The sequence below is a fragment of the Serinus canaria genome, chromosome 2 (genome assembly GCF_022539315.1).
Source record: "Serinus canaria isolate serCan28SL12 chromosome 2, serCan2020, whole genome shotgun sequence".
In the NCBI taxonomy this organism is placed as follows: Eukaryota; Metazoa; Chordata; class Aves; order Passeriformes; family Fringillidae; genus Serinus; species Serinus canaria.
In genome coordinates, this window is record NC_066315.1 from 46,604,398 (window position 1) to 46,628,894 (window position 24,497).

At 40.9% G+C, this 24,497-nt stretch overlaps 1 protein-coding gene across 1 annotated transcript in view; it reads left to right on the forward strand.

Moving 5' to 3' along the window:
- NPSR1 (neuropeptide S receptor 1) overlaps positions 1-24,497 on the forward strand; it is a 57,874-nt gene that overhangs the window by 12,251 nt on the left and 21,126 nt on the right. The window contains exon 2 of the mRNA XM_030233440.2: positions 443-575. Coding sequence (XP_030089300.1) covers positions 443-575 — 133 coding nt within the window. The remainder of the gene's footprint in view (positions 1-442; positions 576-24,497) is intronic.

Sequence of the window (24,497 nt, forward strand, 5' to 3'; positions counted from 1 at the left end):
GGCTTGTGAATGACCCAGACTCACTGAAGTTGGGGAAGAGAGAAGTATTTATTTCCTCCACTTCTCCAAAGGAGCCCATCTATCAACATTCCTTATGAAGTGAGGCAGCTGGTTATTTCACAGCTTGCTGGAGCAGCACAAGAAAGCTGAGAGCTGACTCTCGTTTTAGCACTAAGTGCAGAATACAGACACTGCTAGTGGTTTTGTGAAGAGAGAAGTAATATACAGCCACTGCAAACCAAACTGAAATGAACATCACCAGCAGTGATGCATGTTAAGTATTTTCTGAAAAACAGCAAAAATGTCTTTTAGACTAAATAGTTGAAATCAATTGGCAAAACTCAAATTTCACCCCTGTTTTCCACTCTCATCTCATTTTTCTGAGGATAAGTGACTGTCCATCCACCCATCAGTATGTTTTTTTCCTTTCCTTCCATTGCAGACAGAGCAGCTGGTGACTCTTTGGATTCTCTTTATTGTCACAATTGCTGGAAATGCCATCGTGCTCTTCTCTACCTGGAGGAGGAAGCGGAAATCTCGAATGACCTACTTTGTTACTCAGCTGGCAATCACAGGTAGTGTATGGGAGGGGAAAGGGCACCTGGCCTGCACAGGAATCACCATTAAAATGACGAATAAGAAAATGTGACTTGAGTGGTGAAAAATTCAGTTGCCACCTAATGTCCAGTTGCAGTTTGCCATAAAGCAAATGGATGGCTACTTATCCTAGGGCTCAGTCTGAGTCTGATCTAAAACGATGTTGCTAGATGTAGTAGTCTGCAGCAGCTGCAACGCATTGGTGTCACTGAATCTTATCTTCCAGTCTGAGTTTGCATCTGCATTTCCCAGAAGCTATGTCTCCAGCTGTTGTCATGGAACTGCTTAAATTAAACTAGTTTAAGATGAATCTCTTGTGTTTTTCTACTAAAACTACTCCATCAATATGCTCCTGCAGTGAAGAGTGAAAATAACTTAATGTTGTCCGGTTTAATGAAGTAAAGGAAATATAACAATATAAAGGTGGAGAGGAATGCATTTAGATTTTTTTTTTTTTTAATGGACAAAAGGATGCTGATCCAAGGACCTTGCAGTTTTTAAACAGAATGTGAAATGTACAGAAGCCTGGTTTGTAAAATGTCAGCCTCAGCAAGAAGGAAAGGAAATGAGCATAAGCAGCACATTGTTTCTCTGTGGTCTTGAATGGACTACATTTGTGGGGGTTTAAGTTTCCCAAGGGAAAATATGTGCTGTTTCTATAACAGTGTCCTGCTACTAATCCCTGCTTACAAGACATCTGTGTTGTACTGTTTGTGTATATAGGATATATTTATATGCTTCTATTGCTTTTTTTTTTCTTCCCCTAAGCTATGGTAGGAATTATAGCACTTTTTCACTAAAGAACCATTTAATATATGATTTCCCAACAATATTGCTTCCTCCTTTGTTATCTGTTGTACCTGTGTTTAAACTGGAAAGACAAAGCACTACACTGCCCAATTTTCAACATGCATTTTCGTAAATAAATGAACTCCGTGGTCTCAGCCATGTCTGCTCAGGAGCATGTTCAGTTTGAAGAACTGCTCTTAGCTGAAAGAGACCAGGGTGTGCAAATTGATGCAAAGAGGCAGGCCTGTGACAGGTGTTGGAAGAATCCTTGCAAGGTGAGGAGGTGAAGTTTTGCAGTGACTTCTTTTCTGAAGTGCTGACAGCTGGTTTTCCTGTTTGCCTGAGTCATCTGTAATAAACGGTTTTACTTCTTATCTCAGTCGTGACCTTTATGCCACTTCCTTCATGAGCCAGCAGTATTTTCCATCAGGTAAGGCAGGTCAATACAGCCTCACCCCACAGCCTGGAAGCATCAATCACAGATCAAGCATTAGAGTGTTCACAGAAGTTTCAAAATAAACAGTCTCTGCTCAATGGGTTCCCGATCCCAGATGAATGGAATGTACTCAGGCAGCCAAGCAGAAGTACAGGCAAAGAGAGAAGAGCAGAGAAAGCCCTAGGTGGACATCATCCATTTCATACTTACTACTGGGAGGAGTCTGAGTGGGAATTTTTCCATTTTGTACCCATAGGAAACAGGATTTTTTGTATTAGAGTGGAGGTCCATGAAGAACTATTCACTAGGGGTTTAAGTACTGTCAGCATGAAGGGGAGAGGAAGGCATGGCAAGTGCAGTTTTGAGGGAGCTGAAAGAATCAGTGACAGTGGCAAAGATAACAAGGCAAATATACCATTAGATGTGGGCAGCAAATAGTGCTATACAGCTGATGCTATAATTTGACTGAGATTCGTGTGTTCCACTTGCTCATTCTTCTGACTTCCCCTTCCCTGAAATTATCCTTGACTTTTAAAATTGCCTGAGTTCAACAGTCATTTCATATTACAAAAATTCACATAGAAAACTCACTTGACATTCACATCTGCAACGTTAAAAGAAGTAACTTCAGCTCAAACAGCAAGGCTCCTTTCAAGCAATGTCGATTTCTTTTTTGTGATGCAAGAGTCAGAACTCTAATTTATCTTCCCGCACCAAGACTGCTTGTCAGTATTTTGGCACAAGAAAATGACTTAATTCCTGAAATGGAGCCATTTCACTTTCTTATCTTTAAAAATATTATTAAGAACAAAGCAAGCTGGCAACAGCCATCATCCTTTCACAACAAGTTATGAGGTAGACGCAGAACATGATGAAAACACTTGTCACATTGCTTTGACATGCCAAGCATATTTAAATCCTACCAACTAAGGCCTAATCTCCTGGCAAACAGTTTCTGCTTAGTCAATATTACTACTTCCATCTATTCTGAAGTCCTTAAAATATTTATTATTTCTGCCCAGTAGCAGAAGGAAGAATAATGGATATAGCTTTATCAATGCAGGCATTTCAAAGCCATTTAAAAACTTTTTGTCTATTGATCTATGGCTCAATAGTTGAGTGGTGCCCTCAATTCTCACATTTTTCCACTGATGTAGTACCAAAAATGAAATTAAAATTCAGCCTTTGTGTTAGAATAAACAAGGTATTCAAAGCAAAATTGTGCATAATACATGAATAGGAAGTGAGTGCTGTTGTTCTTCTTGACTGGTTGCCAAGCCAGATGCAGATGAGAAGTAACTGATTGAGGCTTCTTTCAACACTGACAGAATTCAGTGGTTCAACCCACTCCACAAATCTAGAGAATGTTCTTACTGATCCTTTACTACATCATAATTCAACATGGTGCTCAAGGTTGCAGGGATCTGTAGGAAAGTGAGTAATCCCTTCAACTTCAGAATGCTTAAGGATGTTGCTGAAGCCTGGATTCACAATATTTCACATTAAATATACACTTAGACAATGCTTGTGTCAGTACCACATCTAAGTCTATGTCTGACTCTCAGTTCATGCATAAATCTCTTTGAAATTATCTGGGAATTAAGCACTAGGAAATCAGCTAAGAGTTAACAGCTGAGCTGAACAATAGTACTAATCACTCAGCATCAGCTAATTTAACCAAGAGTAATATTGCCATATTTGCCTTGTGTTCACTTTTCAGTTTGCCTTCGGGCATATTCCTCTCCTATAAAAATGTTGTTCTTAGAAACAAGTTTGTCTGTGCAGACTGAAACTAAAGCTAGGTTTCCTACAGATTTCTATCTCCGAGGTAATTTAGTTTCTCAGAAAGAGCAAGCTCTGAAGATTACCCTGTGAGGAGGGTATTTCTAAGCACTTTTCCCCAAACACTTTTCTTCTGAGCTTAGCACAAGTTATGCTTATGGCATAGGTATCTCTCCTGGCAGGAAATCTCTCACATCTTCCCCTACCCGATGGCATTTCACATAACTTCAGTGTCTTAGTGTATTTAAGATGTTTGCCTCCGACTGAAATCACCAAGTGGTTCAAGATCAAAGACTGGGATGAGTTCACAGGCACTGTACAAAGCTGGAAGTATTGAAGTGAAATATTGTTGTTTTCAGAAAAGATGGTTTGTCCACACATTTATATCTGTATAGATCAGCTTACCCAGCTCTACCAAATGAAGGCCTTCTTAAGTTTACTCTCAAAATGTAAAAGCAGAGGACATGAGGCATATATCAAATTATTTGAGTAGTAGTGGATAAGAAATATTATATATGGGCCAAAGAGTTAGTACTTTGTAACAGTAAGAACTGCTATTATTTGACCAATTCCAAAACCAATCAAGCAATACATTAAAAAGTCTATATTTGAATGAAAAGAAATTAATTTATTGGAATGAATGAAAAGAAAGAATTTTCCTTCTCATTATTTTCCATTCAACTTTAACTACTACTGACAGAGGAATGTATTTAAGTTCCTTTTATTGATGAGAAGTAGGTAGTTTATTTAGATCTTTTCCTCCAACATTACCATCCTGAAGTTTGGAACTTGAAATGTCATGACCTTTAGCTCAGTGTGCTTCCATTCCAAGATTTAGCAGAAATAAGTAATTTAGGAACAGTGTTACATTTTGTTCATTGTTAGGGGTAGAAATACATGTAGGCACTTCACTGCATGCCAAATTTTAAGCTATAGTCTGACAGCCTTATTTGGAAATGTGAGCTCACATATGTATTGCTGTGGCTGTAATGAAGAGAGAAAGTAGAAAGAACATCACCTAACTTCTATGGTAGCCTACATATAGACAGGAAAACAAAAGATCTTCTGTAAAGATATGCAGCTGTACAGTCCATATTATGGTATAAATACCAAATCCTGAGGGATGACTTGAGAATTACATTAAAAAGACAAGGAGGTAATTTAAAAAGTGATATAAAGATATTTGTATCATTACCTTCCTTGATTGCTCCCAGAAAGTTGAAGGCCTTGGTCCTCACGAGCTGCACTCATTTTGTTCAGTGTTGGGTAAAAAAGCCAATACACTGAGAACCTGCTATGAGGGCAATGCAAGTGTATATGTGGAAATGGACCCTGCCAAAGCAAAGAGTGCTGCTTTATTTCTGTGCTGCTTCTGCCCAGAGAGAGCATGACTGAGACTGAAACCAGCTGGGCTCAATCACCGACTTCTAGGGGGACTTTGGATTAGATGACTGAAGGCAGAGACTAATTTTCCAGTTAAATGCACTAAATGAGTGCATCTAACTGTGCAACTCCAAGCGCTAAACATGAAGAAATTTTGTCCTTCTTCTCTTCTTTTTTTTTTTTTTTTCCCCCTACATAAAACCAGTAGGGTACTGGATACTGACTGCTTTAATGCACTGTGCCTGTCCTTTAATAATTTTCTTCATTGTTCTATATGACTTGAAGGAATGAAGATGACTTGTTACTCCATGATCTGTAGAAAAGCTTAATATAATAACACCATTACCAAAATTAACATGTAGAACATCATTAACAGATAATGGTCTCTGTTCCAGCTTTTCATCGGGAAAATGATACTTGGAATATTTCTGCACTTTAGAGAAATCATACATACAAATTCATCAGTTTTACAAGTACCTTAGACATCACAGTGATTATGAGCCTTGGAAGTTAATTGCACAGGGCCAATTAGCAGCTAAATCAGCAAGTCACCTTAATGGAGTTGGACTGTTGGCGGCCAAAAAGTCCGAAGAGTTTCCAGTTATACTGGAAAACTTGTCTATCCTGCCAGCTGGGTCTTGGCTGGAACCTGCCAATATGATTTACATGATTTTCCACCTAAGGCACAGAAACTTAATGCACAAAACTGAACTAATTCCCAGAAATTTGTCTTCCTCCTCTTTCCACACTAATTGTCTGCTATTTGTAGGAAAAATATGAAGGCTGAATAAAGGTGAGAGATTTCATCATCCTACCTGAAGAAAACTTAGAGGAAGTTACAATCATACTGCAGAATTTATTGCTAAAATTGAGAGAAGGACATGTGCATTTCTTAGATTCATTATGTCCTAAAACCTCTTGAAAGTGTAATTAATGTAAGGAGACTGTCTCTGCTAATGGATCGTCTGTGTTCTGCACTGTATGCTCCCAACACTGCTGAAAAAGGTTTGTCAAGATTGGGAAGAAAGAGTGTAATTTGTTAATATTTCCTCAGGTACAGACACAGAAATTTTACAGAATACCCAAAGGCATCCAAATTTCCCACTTTTGCGAGCAGCTTGATTCCCAAACACCTATCTGGAAGTCTAAGAACTCTGCAAATCACCTGACTGCACACACGGCTTGAAAAATAGGGAGAGAAATAGATTACATCCACCTTTCCTCTGTAGGCTATGGAAATGATAGCATTTAGTACAACTTTCATTTTGCATTTACAGACTAAATGTGCTTCAATTTACCAAGAGCAAAAATGGTCTCTGGGAGTAAACACAGCAATATTAGTATTGCTTATTCAATGCATCCCATGAAACGATGTGAATTAAAAAAATTGTTGCATGGCTGCATTAGCTGCCTGGAAAAGCAACAATCATTTTTCTATGCTGATTCTGCCAAGAAGATGAATTCAGTAAGAGGAAAGCAACATGGGACTTTAAGAGAGGTATGTATTAGCGTGCCCCCACAAGCTGAAACATAATGCAGGATAAGATAAATGTGATCACAGCCTGCAGTACCCTGTGGCAGCATGAAGCAAAACAGATTTGCTACCCATTGCCATTCCTTGTGATTCAATAACATCTAGGAGAGACTTGAATTCTCCTTTGAACTTTTACTCAGATTTGAAGATGAATCATAGTTCCCTAGTTTGTAATATGCAACTTGGACACTGGTGCTGTACAATTCCAGCTTGATATTATGAATCATCTTTTACTATACTCTAATATTTCTTATGTAAAGAGCCATAAGTATTTCTGCATGTCTGTATGTATTCAATTATCTCTGCATAAATGGTTAGTCAAAACATAGTTTCTATTTTCCCAAGGAAAATATCCAATACATGCATCCCTCTTAAAATGCATTTTCTCCCAAACCAGTCCTGAAGTAGATGGGGTAAAAAGTGGAATATCCTCAGAAAGTAGGAAAGGAAACCAGAAGTGAACTTCAGCATCAAAACTGAGAGACAGGAAGAAGCTTTATGTGAAGGAGATATGTCCTCTTTAGGGGTATCAGGGCCTCTATTTCACAGTGTTTGGCCAGCCAGCCAAAGGAAAATGCTCACAGAAATCAGAGTGGATTTTATGTTTTAGAGGTGAAATCATGAAGCAAGAGGTCTGACATAGAAAACTTGGTATCCTGAAAATACGTTGTTCCAGTCCAGTCTAGTAGTGTAGGAACATTGAATTTGGGACTAGTGCTCAAACAATCCAGGGAGTTACTCTACTTCCCTGTGAGATCTTATTAGACGTTATCCACTGGAGCTCACTGCAGTAGGAAACAGCAGCACTAGCACAAAAAAAAAAAAAAAAAAAAAAAAAAAAAAAAAAAAAAGCTGATGTACAGTAACTACAGGAATAGAATGCAGTGTCCCTCCCATTAGTGGCAATATAAAGGTAATTTGCTACTGGAAGCAAGCATGATCATCCCCTTAAAAACCCTGTAATGACTTTTATTTATACAGCCTACTTTAATCTTACAAATGCAGGAACAAGATGTCCATGATTCATGATTTGTAATTAATGCAATCACAACCCACTAGGCAGACATCCTTAAACAAGTGGTTTTTTGTCTATTTTCTGTGAACAGTGGTCTTCAGATCCCTTTCAGGTAGCAAAAATCACTCTGCAGCTTAAACCCAAGTACAGAGCTGACGTTCAAAGAGGCAAGGAGAACTCATGAAAAAAGTATTTTCTTTCCTTAAAGTACAGTACCTAAATGCTGCACTAAATTGTTCTAGAAGGGGACAGTTTGTGTGTTCATCGTACATAGGAACTCAGTGTGGAATTTTAGGAGCGCCTAGGGATAGAAACTGTACCTTCCTCTGCAAATGCAAAACAGCAGACACTCTCTCTGTGCTTGTCAGTAGTTCCAGTACCATGTTTAGTGTAGGATATGGTCATGTGGGTTTTTTTCACATTCCAGTGGACCACCTGGGACCTGAGAATTTAGCAACAAAGATGATATGCCCTCATTTCATCTGCATCTCAATCACTTTAACACTCTGAAGCCAGACATATCCTTTTTAATTTTTTTTTTTTTGAGTTATGAAGTATTTTCAGTAGATGTGTTGATTCTTGTACAAAGATATGGAGTATTTCCTTATGCATCTTTTAGGGACTATGCGTCTAATAGGCTTCAGTTCATTAACCCTCTTGCTTCTAAAGCAGGGGAAAACCTAACTACAACAGGCCTATAAATATGCAATACAGTGTCCAATGATTATTCCTTTGCAGCATATGTGTATGTTTAAAATCACAAGCAGGCACCAGACTTCTGTTCCTAAGCCAACTGGGAGTCTTTCTGAATGCCATCCCTAAGGTTTGAGGCCCTGTACATCCCCAGAAAGGAAATAAGAAATATCAATATAACATCTCAGTGACAATCCTATCTTCCCAAATTCACCCTAGATCATGCAATTTTAAACTAAGATGGAATCAGTTGTTCTGTTTGCTTTTCCTGGCCAATAAGTCACTTCTGAAAGGATTAAAAGTAATGAATGGACCTTACATGTCCTATCTTTAACAAAGGTACTGTTTTCTCATTTCAACAGACACACACAGCCTGAACTTGATTCCACTTACTCACCCACAGATTTCTGCATAGGAGGTCCACATTTACCATTTCTATTCTTTCAAAAGAAGCTCATTCCTTCATTCCTTCAGATCTTTGCATGCAAATGTTTTGCCTGACATCTGTGTGACTAAAATGAAAGCATTTCCTTTCAGCTGTTTTTTTTTTTTTTTTTCAAGTAGCTTTTTACTCTCCACTTTAACCTGCAATATAATTTCTCTAACCCTCTGCTGACACTTGCACTGTGCAGCTAAGTTACTGCACTGTCACAGCTCTGCTGATACCAGTAAGTCTGTGTGGAGATTATAAAGGTTTGAATGGGTAACTACAGCACTTCAAGGGCTGTAAGACAAATGCAGTATGGTCTGGGCTCATACGCCAGAGCAGCCAAGTGGTATTTAAAAGACCAACAAAATTCTAATCTTGGTAACTTTTCTAGTCAGCCAAGTGAAATAGGCAAGTATTTTCAGATACCTTCCTTGTCTTACAGCTGGGAGGCTGACTACATAGGTGATGATTTACATTTGCAGGTCTTTGACCAAAGCAATTTTAGTCTGTGACCTTCTCCACCTGAGTAATTACTGTTATTTGGAATATTTCACCTTTAGTTTTATACATCATTAATACTGAGATTAGCTCAGCAGGTGAGAGTTTGGTGCTAATAATGCCAAGTTTGGAGGTTTGATCTCTGTATGAGCTATTGACTTAAGAGTTGGACTTTGGGGATCCTTGAGAGTCCCTTCCAACTTAGAATATTCTGTGATTCTGTGTAATAGCAGGGAGGGTGGAGGGCAGATGCCCTGTTAGCCTCTTGCCATGTGTACATAAGTAGGTCTGAAGAAAGCCCACATCTTGACATCAGTCCTGGGAGGAAAAATGGGACATAATTGTCACAGAGATAATTGGATCAAATCTCATGACTGCATTCTTGCACACTGGTATTCATTTTAGGGATTATTCATGCCATCTATTTTAGGCACCTCACTGTAGGTATGTAGATACAAAGTCACCCTTCCCATGCTCAGTTTATAGCCAATAGAGCAAAACACTCCACGCAGCTCTATACTTGGGCTTAAGTTTCACTGACTTGCACAGAAGGCTCCAATTCCTAATTTAGATCTCTAAAATTGATTATATAAATCCCTCCAGTGTTCGTACATCACCAACCATGTCAGGATTACTATTCATTTTTGACAACTAAGAACCTAATCTTCCTCCTTTTCACTCAGACCTCAGAAGGCTCTGACTCAAATCCCATCCCAAAACACAAAGTTTTACAGGGAAGGTATTTCTCAGAACCTTTTCTTTTTTTTATTTTTAAGCACAGCAAGGCATACCAATGTTACCTGATGGAAAGTGCAGGATTATTTATTTTGTGCTCTGGATTGTTTCTTAATTGCCATCTGGAACTTGTCCAAGATTTTCTAGGTGCTGCCCAAAAGACAATTTGTTCATGAAATTACAGAATTGTTTAGGTTGGAAAAGACCGAGTCCAACCTAACACTGCCCACTCCATCACTAAATCATGTCCCTGTGTATCACATCTACATCTCTTTTAAATACATCTAGGCATGGTGATTAAACCCCTTCCCTAGGCAGCCTATTCCAATGCTTGACCATCTTTTCTCTGAAGAAATCTTTCCTAATATCCAGAATAATTTTCCCCTGGCACAACCTGAGGCTATTTTCTCATTATATTGCTTGATACTAGGGAGAATAGACTGCCCCCCAACTTTCTACAGTGTCCTTTCAGGAACTTGCAGATATCTAAATGGGATATGGAACAAAAGTGACAAATTTAAGTGATGAATATTACTCCAAACCAGTTTGGAGTAATACTACAGTGTTAATGTGTTAATGTGTTTGCATTAACACTACAGCTGCATGATTAGCCCTAAAGTAGAATCTTTAGGATCATAGAATAGACTAGGTTAGGAAAGAACTTCAAGATTTTTGAGTTCAGTGCATGTAAGTGCTGTGCTCCACTGTGTTGGTGGAATGGGTCATCTGAAATCGCTGAAGGATGCAATGGAGATCTGATTCTGTTTCTGCACACATGTAATACACACACCCCCACATCCACCCACCCCCACACCATGGCCCTGAAATTAAAAATAAAAAAAACAAACTTGCAGGTAAGCCACATGCTTCTCCACTCCTATTAAGTTATGTTGCAGGCAGTAGCAAGCAAGAAAAAAGAGTGAAGACCTGCTTAGCAAGAACATGATCAGTCAAAATAGGATGAAAATTACATCTGGAAACATCTCCAAACATTTCATTCACAAGTCAACCTTTTTGCTAGTTCCCAAGGAACAGGAATAACAGCACTGAAAAGCAGAAGTGTTTGATTATGCCAGTTTCGTAGAGGTTACTGATAACAAACAAAAGGAATTTTTTCTTGAAAGACATTTTTTTACTTTCATTGTAAACTAGCAAAATAGAACCATAGACAAAACATTATTCAAAAATGCCAGAAACCTGCACATTAGAAGTGAGGAATAAGGGGTTGTCTGCATGAGGAAACAGTCTGCTTTGAAATTCTGGGAATTTGAAGATACATGACAAAAAATGAGATGTTTATTTGTTTCCTAAAAAAAAACCCACAAACAAAAATCCATCTATATTTTGAGATGGTATTGGGTTTTTTTATGGACATTTTCTAGTGTTAAATAGAAGAATGATTTCTACACATTTTCATTTCCAGCTCCAATAGGCAGAGAGAAAATCTCTCTGATATGTGGCTGATGCCACATATGGAAAGGATGGAGAGCCCTCTTAGAAAAATGACTTTTCCATGCTGCAGAGATAGGGACTGTATAATCACTGTTTAATCTAATGTGTTAGGGGAGTGTTGGGGTTACTGCTATATTACTAGTAAGTCCAGAGAAAAAATTTAAGGTATATTAAGTATGGTTATTTAAATGTTCCTTTTGAAACTGTCTCTCCTGCTGATAAGCCAGTTGAAATACAAGAAATGTCTTTTGCTGCTCAGTCATCTTTAATGAAACATGCAAAACTTTTAGAAATCAAGGGGACATTCTTATTTAAACCCTTTTCTTAAGAACTGCAAGGTCACAGCTGTTTGCTCATGGAGGTCAGTAGCAGATTCCTTCTAAAAGGGCTGAAAAGCAGAGTGGCTTTTTCCACCCTTAGCATGGAATCCAGTGTCACCACTCCTAAGGACAGCTTTGTACATAACCCTGGTAAAGTAAGGGTCTTTCAGTGTTTTGTTCATCTTTTTGAAAGGAGAATACCACAAACATTTCCATCTTTCATTCAGAGAATCAATTTAAATTTGGATTCCTTCTTATCCCTGTCAGAAGTGCATGCAGGCAACTCAGCAAGCTTGACACATTTTAAGTACTGAGCTTGTTAGATGGCACGCTCCATTTGAATAATCCTCACAGAACTGGGAGCATGAGACCCAAGAAGACTCTACTACAGTACCAATCCACTCATGGAATCCATGCATCTCCAATCTCTGATGATCTGCTCTGAGGAGATTTTGTAGTGTTGTGTTACTCAAATACCAAATAAGTTTCATTGTGTCAAAGAGTTATTAGTGGCAAATCTCATTGCTCTAAGACAGAAACTCTAATGAAATTTTCATGCACAAAAGACAGCACAGTGATAAAACTATTCACCTGAAATCTTTGCTTTGCCAAGGTGTCTAATCTAATATTAATAAGTGACAACCACATCAGTTGCATATCAACCTAGTTTCTCTGAAGTGTCCTCTCATAATATGCTGTAAAATCTTCTCTCTCAAACACTGGAACTTCTTAGACAAACAAATCAGTGATGTATCCTGTGCCTTTGAAGTCTGGCTGTGAGTGAAGACCGTCTCTAAGTCTCCCTGAATGGGTATGCTGGTACTCACAGCTTGCCAGGTTCAATGGGACACCACAACATGGTACTCATCAAGTGCCTGCCAAATTCCCAGTTTGCCTTCCATGCAGTAAATAAACCAACTGGGTTTGTTCAAAATAGAGCACTTTTGAAAATAGAGCTCTCCTCAGGTATTTTCCAAAGGCAGTCACGTGTCTACCAAAAGCTTGTTAAGCCAGACATTTTTCAGTAGTGTGGGCATGTGGCACCCCAGCTTACTGGGACCTGGTTGTAGAATCCATGAGACAAGATTCAGTGTTGGCTGTCTTCTGAGGCCTTGGAGAAAATGGATGGTTGATGGAAATCAGCACGGAATTGTTTTGCACTGTGTCTGGGGCAGGGAAAAGTGTGTGTATATTGCCTCAAGTATGGATTTTCTGTCAGTAATGGCATTAAAAGCATGTTTTGCACTCTGAACTTACTTTACTGTAAGTGCATACCATGTCCGAAGGCATGGAACATGAAACAACTTGTACACTTTAAAATAAATGTCAGCCCTCTGCCTACTAACTTCTTTTGGTCATGTTGTAGGCATAAACTCCACCAATGAAAGCAACTTTTAAGAGCTCTTTTTGGGAGAGCTCTCACAATCTAGACCAGTTACCCAAATCAAATATCTCCATTCAGACCTGGAAGTGGAGAAGAGGGAGGGGAGCAGTGAAGAAGAGGAAATGAAGGCAGTACAGGTTACTCACTATTAAAGAGGAGTCCCTAATACACCAAAATACACCAGAAGGGGAAGTAATTTCCATTTTAGGCAAAGTTGTGAGTCAATAGAGAAAGTGTTATTTGGGATAAAGCTCTTGAGGCAAACTGAAAAAATAAATCCTATGCTGACAATTTGATACTGACTAGAATGGTGCCTGCTGTCATGGTTTGAGAGGAAGTGAGTTTTTTGGGATGCTGTGGTCAAACCAATAGATGCTCAGATTTGAATATTGGCACCTGGTGTAGCCACTGAGGGCATGGATACGCCTCAGAGAACATAGGAGGGTTAAAAGCTGAGAACTCCTGGGGGAAGCTCACTTGGTTCGGGTTAAAAGCTGAGAACTCCTGGGGGAAGCTCACTTGGTTCGGGTTGGTGAAAGAGAACAGACCTGCCCTGCCCGGCTCCGAGCTGAGTGGGGGACAGGAGGCCATGAGGCCTGAGTGAGGTAGGCCGGGCCTGGGACAGAGAAGGGAGGTGAAGGCCCCTGCAGGATGGAAGGGTGGAGGAGCCCTGAGAGGCTTCGGGCAGCCCACCCCACCCACCCCGAGGGAGAGAAATTTGATAGCACAGCCGGTGTGAAGGGGGGAGGTTGTGGTGAGAAGGTGCCCAGCGTGGGAGTTCTGGACAGGCAGAGCCTGAGACTTTTAACCCTTTTCTTAGATGACAGAAACCTTACAAATGCTGATTCCTCCTGGAGCTGAATGAGGAGAGAGAGCTGACATAAGAGGAAATGGGCCATGTGAGAAGTTGAAAAGAATCTTGGGTGGGAGGTGATGGAGTGGCCTTTGGCTGGACTTTTCTTGTATAGCCATGGAGAGAAAACCATTTTTTCCTGTGGCACAGAAACTGCATTTAAGGGAAGACAATGGCTTGGAGCCAAGAGAGTGCAGTGATGTGATGTGAGTGAGTGGAGTGAACAGAGACGACGGGTGAGGAGGGTGGTGGGGGTGCCCTCCGTCTTCAGAGAAGAAAAAGTAGATGATCTCTGTTCTCAAGACCCCTCAGCCCCAGAGGGTGAAATCTGGGGGGGACAGGTGTCCCAAAAGTGAGAGACTGTGCTCTTTTTGGAACTGGGCAAAGCACCCTTTAAAAAGGAAAACCCTAGAAGCAGCTCTGGTCCATGCGCAGTGGTGAGAGCACTGGGCATGGAAGGAAGATGTCACAATGGCCAATGTTCTCCAGGCGGTGCCACACGTGACATGGAAACATGAGAGATTTCAACTGTGTTTCCTGGGGAAGCCCATGGTGCAAGAGGGACTCCTCTCTCCTTGATGAACTGAGAATTAATTATCTAAAGGGTGGTGATGGACTGAGAGTGGGTGATCTGAGGGGTGAATATATTGGAAATTTGGTGGGGGGAGGAGAATTGTTTTTGGAAAGTTTTCATCCTGAGTTTTATGTGTTTTCTTTTGTAGTTGAAGGTTAATAAAGTTTTTTTTCCCATTTTATTCCTAAGCTGGAGCCTGCTTTGCTCTATTTCTGATCACTTCTCACAGCAGACACTGGGAGGAAGCATTTTCAAGGGGACACTGGCATCGTGTCAGGCTCAAACCATGACATGTGTGAAGGTTTTAGATGTTCCAACATATCCTGCATCCTTTTTGACTGCAATTTACAGAAATACTTCTTAAGGCCACAAAATCTGGACCTTGTAGACAGTATAAAGTTAATGCTTAGTTTACAAAAGAACTAGGCAAGATAGAAAAATATAACACCAATATTTACAGAAAATAATAAATGGTAGAAGAATTCCTCAGCCCACTACAAGTATTAGCAATACTTATTCAGCTGTTGAACTCTACAGCAAGTCTTGTTGCTCTTATCTTTCTGGGGAAAGCTCCAGGTCACCTGCACAGGTTCTGATTTTGTGAGAAATCACATCCTCAGATGTGGATCCAATTCTTCAGGTAAAGGAGAAACCATATGTCTGAATGTTATGTCTGAACATAACATTCATGGATGTTGTTGGGCAAGGCATGACCTTAGGAGATGGGAAGATTGCTGTTTAATGCAGCCTGAAAATAAAGCACTATGCCACTTTTTAGTGAACATCAGAATTATCTTTAAAATGGTTCCTTTGTTATTCTATCTGGTAAAGCACACACAGCATGTGGGCACAGAAAACATTCTTGTCCTCTGTGGCCTCTGCAGGTCTCCAGAACTCTTACCTTGGGAGCCAATTCATGTTAGCAGGGGAGCCAAAGCACCTTTGCAGGACTGGGCATCTCCGGAGCCTCTGTGGTTTGGGAGAACACTCATTAGTAGAAAGGAAATGAGGATTCTCTCAAAAGGTTCCTTGTGTAGGAGATGAGATTATGCCAGAAAGAATGTATGTGCCACTGTCATGGTTTGACGCTGGCGCAATGCCAGTGCCCCCATGAAAATACATTTTCCCTAGTGTCTACTGTGAGATGTGACCAGGAATAGAGCAAAGCAGGCTCCAACTTAGGAATAAAGGGGAAAAAAAACTTTATTAACCTACAACTATATTTAAAAAGAAACACACACAGAACTCAGAATTAAAACCTTTCAAAAACATTCCTCCTCTTCCCACCAAATTGTCAATACATCACAGTGGGACAAAACCTTGGATTCTCAATTCAGTTACCACGCCTCCAATCACCCACTCTCAGTCCATCACCACCCTTCAGATAATCAATTCTCAGTTCATCAAGAAGAGAGGAGTCCCTCTTGCACCATGGGCTTCCCCAGGAAACACAGTTGAAACTTCTCATGTTTCCATGTCACACGTGGCACCGCCTGGAGAACATTGGCCATTGTGACATCTTCCTTCCATGCCCAGTGCTCTCACCACTGCACATGGACCAGAGCTGCTTCTAGGGTTTTCCTTTTTAAAGGGTGCTTTGCCCAGTTCCAAAAAGAGCACAGTCTCTCACTTTTGGGATACCTGTCCCCCCCAAATTTCACCCTCTGGGGCTGAGGGGTCTCAAGAACAGAGATCATCTTCTCCTTCATCGAAGATCCAGGGCACCACCACCACCCTCCTCACCCGTTTTCTCTGTTCACGCACTCCCTCACATCACATCACTGCACTTTCTTGGCTCCAAGCCATTGCCTCCCCTAAAGTCTCTGTGCCACAGGAAAAAAAAATGGTTCTGTCTATGGCTATGCAAGGAAAGTCCAGCCAAAGGCCACTCCATCACCTCCTCCCACCTCAGACTTTTCTCAACTTCTCTTGGACATCTTTCACTTGCACAAACTTGCATCACACTTGCCCATTTCCTGCTGTTCCATCTCTGTCTCTCTCCTCATTCAACTCAAGGAGGAATCAGCATTTGTAAGGTTTCTGTCATCTTAGAAAAGGGTTAAAAGTCTCAGGCTCTGCCTGTCCAGAACCCCCACAGCTGCCCTGGCCATGCTGTCAGCACATGATATCGAATTTCAAGGTGGCAGAAGCTCTCTCTCTCTCTCTGTCTCTGGGGGGGCTGCCCGATGTCTCTCAGGGCTCCTCCACCCTTCCATCCTGCAGGGGCCTTCACCTCCCTTCTCTGTCCAAGGCCCCATCCTACCTCACTCAAGCCTTGTGGCTTCCCCTCCCCCTGCCCACCCGCAGCTGAGCAGGACAGGTCTGACCTCTTTCACAGAGGGAACCCAAGAGAGCTTCCCCCTGGGAGTTCTCAACTTTTAACCCCACTGTGTTCTCAGAGGCGTATCCATGTCCTCAGGGACCACACCAGGTGCCAATATTCAAATCTGAGCATCTATTGGTTTGACGACAGCATCCCAAAAAACTCACTTCCTCTCAGACCAGGACAGCCACCTGCCAGTCACTGAGCTTCCCAGCAAGCCACACTCAGACTCCTGACTTCTTGAACTGGAGGAAGAGTCAGAGTCAAACAAGACCATGGTGACTGGCAGGAGAGCACAAGTTGTCAACTGGAAAGCCACGACACCAACTCCAAGAGAGCACATCTCAATATATTAAAATGCATTAGAAGTATTAAAGCACTTCAGCTTGTGTACTTTAGGAGTTATGAGCACAAAGGGCATTTGCCTTTTAATAATGTTTTTATGAGCTGCCTGAGTGGCTTGCAAGCAGTTCAATATCCACTGCTGCATACCATTACTGCTGTAGTTTCTAGAAGACTGCTTGGGAGATTCAAGAAAGAAAATTACTGTGATGAAATTCAAATTACAATACACAATTGCATTTCTGTGAATCCTCTACCCAGCTAATACAAACAGACTGGAAAAAATCAATTGAACAAGATTGTCAGAAAAACAAAGCCGTGCTTCCAAAACCATGCCCCTTGAAGGTATACTCTTAAATAACTCTGTGCTCCACTTACAAGGTTTATAATGTCAATGTGAATTTGAAAGGATCTGTAAAAGGAAATGGTTTTGATTTCTTCTATTGGACCTCTTTGTATGCAGATACTATCACAAACAAAATGTTTTGCTCTTGCTCAAGACTAATTTGATCATTCTGAAATGTCACAAATGAATGGACTCCTGCAAGAGAGAGTTTTTCATTTTCAACTCTATTTCCAAATCTTTAAACACTCACTCATTAGTATACCAAATACATTTTCAATATGAGTGCTTGGTAGGTTAGCATTGTTTTCAGCTAACAATATTTCCACAATACATTTCTTGTGCCTTGCGGAAAATGTTCTTGAAATGAGAGTGGTTATAAATTCTTCATATTGCTGAATTTATGAAGTCTTGCTGATTATGGCATTTATTCATCACAAAGATTGTTTCCAACTTAAATAATTCTATGATTCTAAGATGCTTGTATAAATACTCACATCCCTTTCTTGACCATTCATTGCTTCAGATGTAGATAAACATACTTGGATTTTCATTAATTTTTTCCCACAGTTACATTTTCAATGTGAATTTTAAATAAACACAAAACTTCATTCATCATTTGGAAAGACATTCCAATTTCAGAAGTACTTTGTTAGGATGTTGATTGACAGGATGTGGAAAAGGCACAAGTCAATTGATTTTAGCTTTCAAATTAGAGTTGTTGTTAACAGTCTTTATAGTCAGTCAATCTCAGTGAATTACCTCAGGGAAAATCCAAATATCTGGTTATTAATCTCAAAGAGTCTCATGCATTTTTGGTCAGGAAAAGAAGGCATTTTGAAAAAACTAATGTCTATTAGGATTTTAGCATGCTGGGGTTTCAATTTTGGGCAGTGATTGCAACCTTGACACAGCTTCTGGCTGGCTGGCTTAGCCCTTAAACTAAAATTCAGATGCACTCCAAATACTTTTGACACTGGTGGGGGAACTTTCACTCCATTCTAGCAAAGCCCTGTGTAGGTCTTGGAGCTTTTTTTGTGTCCTCATATCAGTCTCAGGCTGAACCCTTTGGGAACCCAGGAAAGGAGTCAGAGAAGTCTGAGTTGGCCACACTGACAACATCTGATGCACCTGCTCCGTGCAGTGCCACAGTCCAGATGTGGTGCGTATAGGCACAGCCTTTATTCATATCAGTAACATAGTTTGGGAAAACAGAGCAGCAGCATCTCTACATCTGGCTGCAAAAACAATGGTCCCATTTAATGCCTCTTTTCATAAATTAGTTTCTTCAAAACACCACATTTTTCAAACAAGGCAGAGTGCAAGCAGAGGTGGGGTTTTATTCTTGTTGCATGTAATGAAGCACAGGGAAACATGAAGGGCAAGAGGTGAACTCAGGGTTTTCTGTGGGGCTCCAGAGCAAAACCAGACATGAGGATGGTTTAGGAAGCTGGTTTTGATAACCTCAGGAAGGTTATTTTGATAGCCTTTCCTGTGGCCCAGTGGTGGCCCTGAATATGTTTTGTAGATACACTTGACAGTCAATGAAATGAACCATGCATTTTCTACATCAGCAGCAGTCAGCTTTTGCTGTTCCAATTTATGTCAGTTTACAGGAAGCCTTAATTCTTGTTTTGACAGCTACAGGATTGTTATGTGGTCCTGAAGGACTGATTATGGCTTTCCTATCTTCAGCCTGTTTCAGACATTCAAATCCTAATGACAGTTGTGTTATGTTTGTTTTTGGTTTTGTTTTTAATAAAAGGTGCTTGGCAGATAAATTGTATAATCCTCTGGGTCCAACATTTCAGCATTAAGGGGTGTAATGGATTTCTTTCTGAATTACTTTGAAAATATTACCTCTAAATTTTATGGATTCCTGTTTGATTCCCTGATAGATATCCAGGCAGTATTGTCACCTGGCATAGAGGACATTTATTTTACAGTTACTCTACATGAGAGTTTGACTTCTGTTGTTAAATATAGGTAGGTGTGTGGAGTTTGCTACCTGTCATTCTTCCCGTGCCAGCAGTAAATGCTGAGAAATAGGACTGCATGAGTGTGGTGCTGCCAACAGCATGGCCATAACAACTACACTTTCCGTGGAATCATCACTTAGGATCTCATTAGCTCCCATTAAAAGACATGACTTTAAACTTTTGACATTAAAAGTACAAATACATCATTAGCACCTTTTAGTCCATCATCTGTACTGCAGCATATCTAGTTGCAATTGAGCAGGAATTATTCTGGAAATAGCCTTTGCACGCACTAAAGTTTCATTAAGAAGATTTTCTATTCCCCTCTTACATAATAAAGCAGTGATATTTCTTTATTTAGATTGTCTTTGTGCCACTAACAATAACACTGACACATTTCCTTTTACCCATCTCTGCAAAGGGCTGTAGGATGACACATCCAACATTTTCATGTGGCAGTTCATCACCTGCCAATATGTCCGACTCACGTTCATGTGTTTTACAGGTTTTCTCTGGAGAGTCACTCCCTTTAGCTCCATTGCCTAGCTGGTTGCCAAATGTTTACAAATGATTAACAGGATTTATGGAATTCAGGTCAAAGATACCATGTGGTGCTACAGAGACCTAGTTGCTCTATTAAGACCAAATGCTTAGAAGTCCATTTTGGCCATGTTCTGCTCAATTACAGGACTGAGATCCAGAGCACATGTAATGAATTTTCAGCCTGTTCTGGCACTGCAGCATATTTAATGGAAAACAGCTCAGTGTGCTTTTGCCTGATCTGCCTTTTCCACATGATGATTTTACATGGGAATTTGCCAGTGAAACTAACCAGTGTGCTTTTGTTCATGCTATGAGCAAACACCAGGGGAGACAAAGCAGATACAAAAATGGGAAGGAACACTATTCTACTATTCTGTAAAGGAAAGCCTAAGCTTCAACAAAAATTGAGCTGCAGCATGCAGTGTCACTGCTTGAGCACCATGGGAGTCTGATTTACAGTTTGCTGTGAGGGAAGAAAGAAGGCTTTACCCTTACTACTCCTACCTAAACTAAGTATCTGCATCACAATATCTGAGCCAACTAAGGCAGCATTGGAAGAAGTGTGGGTAATCAATGACTATAGTGACCTGTGTGCCTGAACTACACCAACAGAAAATACTGCTAGGATGGTCCACATTTTTAGATGACAGTAGTCACACAGTTTCTGTTGTGACCAATATATAAACCTGCTGTCCTTCAAATACTTGAGGTAAAGAGTTGGCAAAAGAATCAGTACAGAGGATTCAGAAAAAATAGCAGAAGGCTGCATGTACAAGATGTTGGGGAAGCAAATAATTAAAAATTGAATTGTTTGGTACTTGGTAGCTCAGAAGGTAATTTTTTTCTGGAAAACACTACAAGAATAGGCACAACTTGAAATATATACAGCAGTAATGAATTACAAACAGTGTGATTCCTTTGTCTTTTGTGATTCCTTTGTTTTTCTGTGTTTAAGTAAGACAAATTGATCCACAGGAGTGTGTCTCCTGCATTTACACTGAGACACATTCTCTTTACACAGAATGAACCACTGAACAACTGCATACAACAAAATAATATTTCATCTAGTAGAAAGTGGTCTCATCTACGTGCAAGTAACACAAGATGGGAAGACAAAACTTTGTCCTAGGATTCAGAATTATCACCAACTTCATCTGCCCCTGCATATTCCCCCTAAGGGCAACTGCCAATCCCAAACCACAGCATCTGCAGAGGTCTGAAGAAGGGGGCATTTGAATGAAAATTACTTGCCTTTCTGTTCTGACTGGTTCATAATATATCCTGGTTTTACAAGGAAGCCATTCTCCAGTAATTTCTTCAACTTTGTGAGAGGAGACAGTTTTTCTGAGTAATGAGGCAAAGCCCTCTGTTTTGCCCACCCCTCTCCACTGTATTTGATGTGCTGCTGCTGTTCCCATTATCTTGCCCTGTTTTGGTGGGTGCCATTCTCCTTCTTGGCAGAACTGCTGGATCAGTCCAGCCTCCTCCAGCTCTATCCCCAGAGCAATGATGTGGTAGGAAGAGATATATTATTAAAGGCAAATTAAACATAAACTTAATGCCTTTCACAGTGGCAGGACATGTTAAATTTCAGTTCCTGGAGGGCTGATCTCCAGGTCTTTTGTAAGTGCTGTTTCTTAAGAGGTTGGTACTGTGCAATATATGCTTTTCTCAGCCCTTCATCTTTCAGCCTGGATGAGCTATGGAGTGAGACTGGGGCATCACTGCATCCATCCTTTACAACATCTAACCTAACAAGCTCTGCCTCATCTCATGAGAAAGTGGATCTCAGAGCAGAAATATAAGAAATGCAACAAATAAATTAGGTGCTCACACAGTTCAGCAAAATTTCCTGTCACTTCCAATGAGCCAGAAAGAGAAAGAAAGCACCGCTTCTGCCACAAAAAAATCCACATAGCTTTAACAGGTCAATTGAGCAGGTTTTCTCTTGACGATTTTCAAGTGGGTTTTGTTTCATACATTACATTTGGTATTCTGTTCCAGGCTGCCAGGCTTGAAGGATAAAATGCCCAAGAGCAGCACAGTACTCATTGTTAGCACCTGTGGCAGAACTGCTGCTCGAATGCAAAATGGGTGCTCCAATGCAGGCACCACAATGGAACAAAGCACTTGGGGGGGGTCCTTGCTGATTCCTCACCACAACTTAGGGCACCCCACATTTTGGCTCACACTTTCTGTCCCTTTGCCAGAGATTCTCTGGCAGAGAGCTGGGATCCTTGCACTGTGTTAGCACAATCACATCTGCTTCTTATCAACACTTCTATAATAGTTAAAATCAGGATTGGCAGATTCATGGCAGCTCCAGGGGTTGTCAACCATCCTCCCTTATTGGCCCTGCCTCCAGCATGGTGCCCAGATGCTCTGCAGTACTGGGGAAAGGGGCTGCAAACCACCATAAACTCATCTGAATGCACCTGGAGGGGTTGTGAAGAGGAGCAATAAGTTGTCAAAGCATGAGGGCAACTCTTGCACCCTGGCCCCCTGCACCCACCCTGCTCCACACGCAGCCTCTTGCTGCCCCATGGCTGCATGGAGAGGCCACACACAAGGCTCTCCTGGCTCAGTGTTTAAAGAGCTAAAATGCCATAATTTGAAAAGACATCTTGTAAGTATCTTGTCTTACAGATGCTCAGAGCAGGGACATGACCTATTTCACTATCAGGTCCTGAATGAGAGCAGAGAGCTGGGTATATTTTTTAGGACATGTGGTTACAAAATTATTTCTAGTGCATAAGCATTTCTATTGCAAAGCCACCTGTGAAATTTTCAGTAGAAAGCACAGACTGTGGGAAGAGCGAGAGCAAATGAGCTGCAGGGGTGTCTGAAAGAGGTAGGGCAGCTTCTCCTGCTCTCTTTGCCCTGTGTCTACTTAGGCCACTCTCCAGGACCCCTAAGAACACCTAATTTAAGTTTCTTGCACCTACAGGCCCGTAGAAATATCAGATATGAGTTTTGCTAACTTGCAAGGCCCGTTCACAGCACTGACTCTGGTTAGCTGACAGCACATGAAGTGTTATACGCAGCAGCAAGGTCAGAGAGCAGTGGCTGCCTCATCAGTTCAAAAATCATGGACAGGACCCTTTTTTTGTCATAGGGCAATGAAGCCACTTTTGTTTTCAAGGGTCTATCACTTGGTTACAGGCAGGTGTTAGTGAACTGCTGCCTCTGATGCTTCCAGAGGATATGCTCCTTGGGGAGTGGTGGCTCATGGGAATGTACATCACGAGGTCCAAAAACAATGAGCCACATGAAATGCTCAGCCCTGACCAGCAGCTTGCATCCTTTGTCTTTCCCTACAAAATGTTGTGTTTCCTTGTGCATCTTGGTGCTGTTTTTTTGCAGAACAAAATATACCTCGTTAAAATGGAATCACTCTGTAAGTGACATGAAAAGAGACAGGGTATTTTAGTAATAGGCACAGCTTCACCAAGAAGTCATGGATCACCACATCCAACTTAATAGAACTGTTCTCATCAGGGGAAAATGAAACTGCAGCTGAGATGACATGTGGAGCTTTTTAACCCATCACAGCTGACCAGCAATCTGCTCTCCACTTCTGACAGAAAAGACTTTCATCCTCAGGGTGAGTGTCTTAAGGGAAGAGTGGTGTCAGTAGTAATAATAAAATGATGGAGATATTTTCTTGTAGACTTGCTAGTGCAGATTTTTGTCTAAACCTCCTTAGTTGTAATGAAAGGAATATCCTGAAGTCTGCACAGGTACATCCCTGTGGCAATACCATCAAGTCAGTGAATTTCTATGAACATATTATCCGAGACTGTTGTAACCTGTCTATTCCCAAGCCAGATTGCTAATTACCTCCATTTGCTTTCTATAATGAACTTATTTCTCTGTGGAGGGCTTTTTGACACAAGAATCTGTTTCACTCACACCAACAGCAAGCTGACATTCAGATTTGTCCCTCCAAGGGCAGTGATTTCTTTTTCACATTTCTGAGATCAGTCATATGAGGCAGCACCCACTACCCAAGCTACTACAATCACCTCCTGAACCAAGTGGCTCCTGGGCTCAAAAGCATAGAGGCAATGACTGCACTCACTCATGCCTGTAAAAAAATCCAAAGGCATTTTGCTAAAGTGATGAAACCTGGGTTATGTTGGCCTTTAGGACCCAGGATTTTCACAGGTTGTTTCAGAACCTGACATATTTCCCAACGACAGATGCTGTAGGTCTATATTCAGCATGTTTCAGTCTCCTCTGGGAACAACAGGGTGCTTTTCCTTCTCAGGCATTTTCTTGGCCTTTTTGATAAGTGCTGTCTAAAAATGATGCATTTTGAAACTTTGACACATTTGTAAAGGCAGACACTACTTCTGCCTTTGAGGACTGGCTGTGGCCATGGTGCCAACAGGGAGGAGGCAGATAAAGGTTTGCAGACCTGCCCCGTTGCACAAACCCCACAAACAAAGCTGTTCTTCCCTTCCTCTGCCCAGGCAAAGCCATCTTTACT